This window comes from Mustela nigripes, chromosome 14 (genome assembly GCF_022355385.1).
Source record: "Mustela nigripes isolate SB6536 chromosome 14, MUSNIG.SB6536, whole genome shotgun sequence".
Taxonomy (NCBI): Eukaryota; Metazoa; Chordata; class Mammalia; order Carnivora; family Mustelidae; genus Mustela; species Mustela nigripes.
Window position 1 is genome coordinate 36,936,472 of NC_081570.1, and position 7,591 is coordinate 36,944,062.

General features: G+C 40.2%; 1 protein-coding gene across 2 annotated transcripts in view; it reads right to left on the reverse strand.

Moving 5' to 3' along the window:
- STIL (STIL centriolar assembly protein) overlaps positions 1 to 6,563 on the reverse strand; it is a 74,266-nt gene extending 67,703 nt beyond the window's left edge. The window contains exons 1-2 of one of the 2 annotated variants that reach the window (XM_059374656.1): positions 6,342 to 6,563; positions 4,043 to 4,129 (exon numbers count right to left, since the gene is read on the reverse strand). In XM_059374656.1, coding sequence (XP_059230639.1) covers positions 4,043 to 4,086 — 44 coding nt within the window. In that variant the 5' untranslated portion in view covers positions 4,087 to 4,129; positions 6,342 to 6,563. Of the gene's footprint in view, positions 1 to 4,042; positions 4,130 to 6,147 lie in introns of both variants that reach the window. The other variant, XM_059374655.1, reaches the window with a different exon arrangement.
- Between the last annotated feature and the right edge of the window lie 1,028 nt (positions 6,564 to 7,591).

A 7,591-nucleotide genomic window follows, 5' to 3' on the forward strand; every position in this document is an offset into this window, starting at 1 on the left:
AGCAAACTTAGCAGAAATTTTATAAGAAGCAGTTTAACATTAAATGATGAAGCTTTTCAAACTACTTATGTTAGTTTTTTTAAAACTTAAAAATATTTTTAGGAAGTTAAAAAAAAAAGAAAGAAAGAAAAGAAAAATCCTTGTAAATATACTATTAAGAAAATAAGCACTCGGGGTGCCTGGGTGGATCAGTGTTAGGTTAAAGCCTCTGCCTTCAGCTCAGGTCATGATCCTGATCTATCCATGATCGAGCCCCGCATTGGGCTCTCTGCTCAGCAGGGAGCCTGCTTCCCTTCCTCTCTCTGCCTGCCTCTCTGCCTACTTGTGATCTCTATCTGTCAAATAAATAAATAAATAATCTTTAAAAAAAAAAAAAAAAAGTAAAGAAAAGAAGCACTCAAAATTTAGGTATAGCTTTTTCCTGTCCTTTTTTTTTTCCCCTATGCTTACATAAATTTACATACACACGTTTCTTAAAAAGAGTGGGAAAAGGCACCTAGCTGGCTCAGTTGGTAGAGCACGTGACCCCTGATCTCACAGTTGTGAATTCAAGCCCCATATTGGGCATGGAAGCTACTTAAAATAAAAAGACAATAGATGGGGGTGCCTGGGTGGCTCAGTGGGTTAGGCCGCTGCCTTTGGCTCAGGTCATGATCTCGGGGTCCTGGGACCGAGCCCCGCATCGGGCTCTGTGCTCAGCAGGGAGCCTGCTTCCCTTCCTCTCTCTGCCTGCCTCTCTGTCTACTTGTGATCTCTCTCTGTCAAATAAACAAAATCTTAAAAATAAAAAAAAAAAACTTCATTTTGGGGGTTATATAGCTAATTCAGGATTGACCTTTAAAAAAAAAAAGACAATAGACGAATGAATGAATGAATGAATACATAAATAAATAGATAAGAATCGGGGCTCCTGGGTGGCTCAGTGGGTTAAGCCGCTGCCTTCATGATCTCAGGGTCCTGGGATCGAGTCCCGCATCGGGCTCTCTGCTCAGCAGGGAGCCTGCTTCCTCCTCTCTCTCTGCCTGCCTCTCTGCCTACTTGTGATCTGTCAAATAAATAAATAAAATCTTTAAAAAAAAAAAAAGATAAGAATCAATCCTATAATATCTTCATTAAGTAACAGAGAAAAAGTATAAACCATGAAATGACATTAAAATTTAAATTTAAAATTCTATCCTTCTGAACTAATTCCTAGATAATATCCAATAAAATTATGAAAAGCACAAGAACTTAATATAGTCTTAATTTTTCAGTGTTTCTAAACTTGGGACCTATCACTTCAGTTTAATTGTTACCGAAGCATCAAAAGGACAGCATAATAAGTAATTCCTTAAGCAAACATCCTAGATACAGCGTAAAGCAAGGTTTCAATGTTAAGTCATACAGAACACAATCATAAAGTTTTTATTTTACGTAAGTGAGCAACATGAGAAAACCATAAGAAACAATGGAGAGAAAGAACTGAGGAAAAGATATCAGCCAAAGTCCCATGTAATTAAAGCAAGAAAGCTATGACAGGGAGTTAACTACACCAATATATTTGCATGGTAGTAGACTATTCACAAAAGCTGAACTGAAAGATTATTTATCATATCATGTTTTAAGAATATCTCATTCTAAATCTTACTTTCTTATATCATCTAATGAAGCTTCTCAACTATAAAACTAGACTGTTTACTGGTCACCTACTATGTATCAGGCATCCCAGCAGGCACTTTACATACACAAAATTTCTCACTAAAACTGCTCCAGAACCACTTTATTATCCATTTTATAGATAGCAAACAGTAACTTTCCTAACTTTATACAATAATTAAAGTAGCAAAGGTGGGCTCTAAATCTAAGTGTGGCTGATTTCAAAACTTATACTTCCAGAAGCTGAATGGTATAGAGATTTAAAACCTGGGTTCTATTTCTGACTCCACCACTACTCCTAGCTGTGTGCTTTCAAATCCATGTCTGATCCCATGTCTGATCTGAGCTCATAATATCTATAAGAAGGTTCTTTAATCTCCCTTTTTTGAAATAAGGACATAGTCTGAGATTGAGAAATCTGTTCAAGGTCACAAAGCTTGTGAGTTTATCTGTTTCTATATTTAATATATTTATCACTTAACAGTTGGTGAGAGGCAGCACAATGAGGTGGGGAAGGCAAAATGTCTGGAAATCAGTTGCTTAGGTCTGAAAACTCGCTTCAAAATCTGCTAGCTCTGTGACCTTTCTCACATTATTAAATGTCTCTGTGCCTCAGTTTCCTCATCTGTTAAACAAGTAATACTTGTATCTGTATCTCCAGGCAGTTACACTGAATATTAAATGAGTCCATATATGTAAAGGGTTTAAAGTAGAAGTCACATCAGGTTTAAATCCTGCCCCGTATCACTTACCAACCATATAATTTTGGATTGGTTAATCTCTCTATGTCAGTTTCTTCATTTAAAAAAAAAAAGGCAGGGGGATGAAGATAATAATAGTACCTATACCTCATAGGTTTGTTATAAGGATTAAATAAGAATAATGCACATAATGTGCTTAGCACAGCACCTGACACATGAACAATAAATGTTATTAGTCGTTTTCTTAAACTAAGGTACACAGTAGACTTTAGAGGCAGGGGAAATAGAAACATCTTGAAATGTGGCAAAAATTTTACATGTATGTATATAAGTTTTTATCATATAAAAGGGGGATTCATGCTATCAGATATTCAAAGTGGTCTGCAACCCCTAAGTAATTCAGAACTGTTGCTCTCAGCCCAGAGATTATTGAAAACCAGAGGTCGGGGCACCTGGGTGGCTTAGTTAACGGTCAGTTAACTAAGTTAACGATGGTCAGTTAACGGTCTGCGTCATGCTTAGGTCATGATCCTGGGGTCCTGGGATCAAGCCCCAGGTCAGGCTCCCCCCTCAGTGGGGAGTCTGTTTCTCCCTCTCCCTCTTTCCTCCTTGTGCTTTCTCTCTCTCTCTTACTTTAAAAAAAAAAAAAAAGAAAACCAAAAATCATTAAATAAGTAAAAAAACTAAGTTGGATATATCAGGAATAATCAATTTAAATTAAATGAGTATATTATCCTCCCTAGAATGAAAGGAATGAATTTGACCCAAAAATAAAATAGAAAAGATAATGTAATTGACTTGTTGCAAATGCAACAAGTTCCTTCAAAGAAAAGAAGTTGACAAATTTTCAAAGAATAAGAAGTACTAATAGGATAAAACAGAAGGGCCAAAATTAAACAAAAGAAATATGATAGCCTCTTTGGGTCACGTTTCCCATTGTCTTCATCAAAAACATCTGGTACAAAAGAAAAGTACAGAGAATGAAGGAAACTCACGGATATAATTATAGCTTAGAAGAAAAAAAATTCACATGTCAGCAATAATTGTCCCTTTCTCGAGGGAAAAGAAAGAACGATAAATGATCCAAACAGCTAAATAACACAAGCCAATCTGCCTTATCCCTACAGTACTGACAGACTGAGAAAATTAGAGGACAGGTGGCAAGCTCCTCCTTCCCATTCTACATGAGTGGGGAAAAGCTTAGGGACATTTAAAGAAACTTGGTATATCCAGTGTGAAATCTTCCATCGAGGATTAGGGTTTAGACAAGGGAAGGAACCCAACCACTTTCTCATTTGTCTAGGAGGTAAATAAATATGTATATGATTTTTAGCCTCAAGAGCTCAGGTTCTATTTCCCATTAATAAAGATGCTCTGTGAAACCAGAAAAGGGAAGGTAGGAATAAAACTAACATTACCAAGCGCTTACTGTGTGCCAGATCCTTTACCTTAGTAATCTTACTTAATCCTTCATAATAATTTCTGTTACATAGAGATTACTATCTCCCATTTACAGATGAGAAAACTGAGGCTTACAGAAGTTAATTAACCTGATCAAGGTCACCCACCTACCAAGTGGTACAGATGGGATGTGGATCCGGATTTTCCTGATTTGAAAGTTTTATTTTGTTTTGTTTCTATTCCAACCTATCTTCCCAAGTTATGAGAAGCAGTGAAAAAAACATTTTGTAAAAATGCTTCTATACCTGGTATTCATCTGGGGCCCTGCAAGAGAAGATGTAGGCTCCATGACAGTTGGTGAATTATGTATTCGATTTCAAATACTCAGAATCCTAAAAAAGTAAAGAGAATGTTACTAATGAATGATTAAAAAAAAGAAGAAGAAACCTGATTTAACCACATATTAACAGTACAGACAAAATTAGGTTACTTGTAAAAAAAAAAATTGGTTACTTGTATGAAGTACCTTCATCTATAGATTAGTAAGAGAAAATGGTTGTGGATTCTGATCATTTTCATACTTTATAGTCATTCTGCCTATAAACTAATGTTAATATTAATCTGGGCAGCACAGTTTTTAATATATGAAATTTTGGCCGAAAGCCTCATAATATTTAGAAAACTGCAGAACAGTACATAGGAACAACAAACTAGATATTTATTGAATCTGTAATGTAGTTAACAAACCTTAAATCTTCTGGACATGGAAGACAAATACTGAATCCCTACAAACAGACTTGTTTCCCTACAGAATCGGTGGTCCTTTTTTGGTCTCACATGCTCTCTCTGGGTACTTCTCATCCATTCCCATTATACTGTACAAAGCAAACTCAGTTTTCACCTCTCTTCTCAGTTTCAAACCTGTATTTTAAAGTGCCCACTGGATAGCTCCATCTAAATATTATCAAAGGAAAATACATAGCTCATAGTCTTTTCTTTACTGTTCAGTATTTCCTTTACTATTTTATTAGGTCTTAGCCTTCTTTAGGCCCTTCAATTCTAGCAAGAAGGAACTGTCTGAAGCAAGATAAGGGAGGAAAGAGTTATTAATGCATGTGCAGAAGAGATTTTTCAGATAAAGCCAGAGGCTGAAATTATTGACTAGAAGAAAATCTTGTTTAAAGTGCTCTTGTAAGGTTGACTAAAAAGTCTCTCTTGGAGATATCTGGACTTCATGCATCATCTATGGAATGAAGGCTTTAATCTTGAAAGCCCTTCTATGTCATTTGGTTGTCACGCATAATAGTATTCAGATCAATAACTGTAACTCCAAGAAGTATATAAAATGCCATTTTACTTCAATAAATGAAAGAGTCTTAAAGCTCCAAATTTGTCTCTTCTTCCTTTATGTATGAGGATAAAAAGATGATGTTGATCTATTTCTCATTTTAAAAGAATACATGAGTTTATTCTGACAGCATCACGCAAGCAATTAAAGTCAGTGAAACTAAAACCACATAACACCTATACCTAGCAAAACATACCCTCCTCAGATAATGGCATCATCCTTTATCAAGATGGAAACCCTCAAGTTATCCTTACCTCCCCTTTCTCCCTGTTTCCCGATATATATTCTGTTTTAACATCTCTAGGACCTTATTTCTTGACTCACCAGATTTACTGAAAGGTCCCAGAGTGTTCCCAGAAGGGTATTTGTGCATATCTGACATTATTTTCCCTTCTGAAAAAGCTGATGGCTCGGGGCGCCTGGGTGGCTCAGTCGTTAGGCGTCTGCCTTCAGCTCAGGTCGTGGTCTCAGGGTCCTGGGATGGAGCCCCCAAATCGGGCTGCCTGCTCAGCAGGGCGCCTGCCTCCCCCTCTCCCACTCCCCTGTGTGTGTTCCCTGTCTCCATGTGTCTTTATCCAATAAATAAAATCCTAAAAAAAAAAAAAAAACTGCGCTGATGGCTCTTCTTTATATACAGAAGAAAGCACCTTCACAGTCTGGTCCACCTTATTACCCCCCCCCCCCCTTTATCCCACATTCCAACCAAATTGAACTACTTACAGTTCCCCGAGTTTGAGCACCTTTGCACATCCTGTTGCCCTGACTTGGAATGCCCTGACAAATCATCATCCTTCACAATCCCAATCGAATGTCCTTTGCTCTGTAAAAACCATCTCCTGGACACCATAGTGATGTGACCACTGCCTGCGTCCACACATAGCATTTTCACACTGTATTGTTGACACACTATTCCCAGGAGACCACGGACTTCAAACTTGAACTGACCCCTTCACTACGTAGCCATATGAGCGGAAAGTAAGGAATGCAGGAACGAGCACACGTCGGCCGTCAAACTTTCACCTTTAAACGCCACGTTATCGACGGCAAACCTCTTTCACATACCTAACGATTCCTAGGGAATCGTTCCTAGGGAATTCGTGGTCCGCTTGACTGATTTCTTCCACTAGTTTCCCTTCACGTCATCGGCCCCAGGCTCCAGGAGGGCTGAATCCACCAAAGGGCCCTGAAAGTTCCCACCGTCCACCTAGTTCCGCTGCCGCCCTTCGAGAGAATCCAGAACACAAAGCCCCACTCACTGCTTCCTCCGCCCAGCCGGGTCTGTTTGTTGGGCCGGAACAGCGGTCGCCTCCAAGGAGCGCCTCCGCCGCCTCCGCCCCGCCTCCGGGACGTTGGGGTCGCGGGAACCGAGGCGGCAAACAGCCTCGCGAAACCGAAGCCCGCGCCGCGCCTACTGACTGGTCAGAAATCCGACCCGTCAGGGGCAGGGGCGGTGCCAGAAGCAACACGCACGGTCGCCGCCGACGTCATGCTACACCAGCCAATCAGCTCTCCGCACCAATCCGGCGCTTGGCCAATGCCAAGCCTCATTGGAGAAAAGAGTGCGCCACCCGTTCTCCGGGATCAATACCGGAGGATTTAAACACTACATTTTGGTCAACGGTTAAGTTCCGGGGTGGGGTGGACCTTGCGCACGCGCAATGACAAGCCCAAGCTGGTGGATGGGGGAGTGCCAGAGGAAGTCGGAAGTGCTCTTTTCCAGATTGTCGCCGGGCGATTAAAAGCGGACAAAACTTTCTACTTAAATGGACAAAAGGGAGGGAAGTTCGATTCCTTCTAGTTTCTTAACGAAGAAGACTCCTCTCAATAACAACAAAAAGTTTTAGTTCCTTACCGTTGAGTAAAAAAGAAACGTGATTTAAATTTATAAACCATTTATTCTTAGTTTCTACAACTAATGTTAGTAATTGAGCTTTCTCCACCATTATTTTATATGATTGTCCTCCAACAGCCAAAGTGGGTATTATTATCCCTATTCAACAAGGGAGGAAATGTTAGAAATCACATAGCTAGTTAGTGCAGAGTGATGATTTGTAATGGCACCTACCTTTCCACTATATTTAACTTATGTTAGTTTCCTGAGCAATATGGGAGCGTCAAGGTGTGAGATGCATCTACAGGTTGTATTGTTCTGAATAAGCGTCCACTCTTTTGAGGGAGTTAAAACACTTTTTTAAAAAAGATTTGTCAGAGCGCGCAAGCACAGCAGCAGGCAAAGGAGAAGCAGGCTCCCCACTGAACAAGGAGCCCCACTGGGAGACTGGATCCCAGGGCGCTGGGATCAAGACCTTGGCCAAAGGCAGACGTTTAGTGGACCGAGCCACCCAGGTGTCCCTAAAACACTATCCTGAAAAATGTATAAAACTAACCAAGAGAAGGGCGTCTGGGTGGTTCAGTTGGTTGAGCAATCGACTCCAGATTTCAGCTCAGATAATGATCTGGGGTCCTAAAATCATCCCAGGCCGGGGGGGGGGGGGGGGGGGGGGGG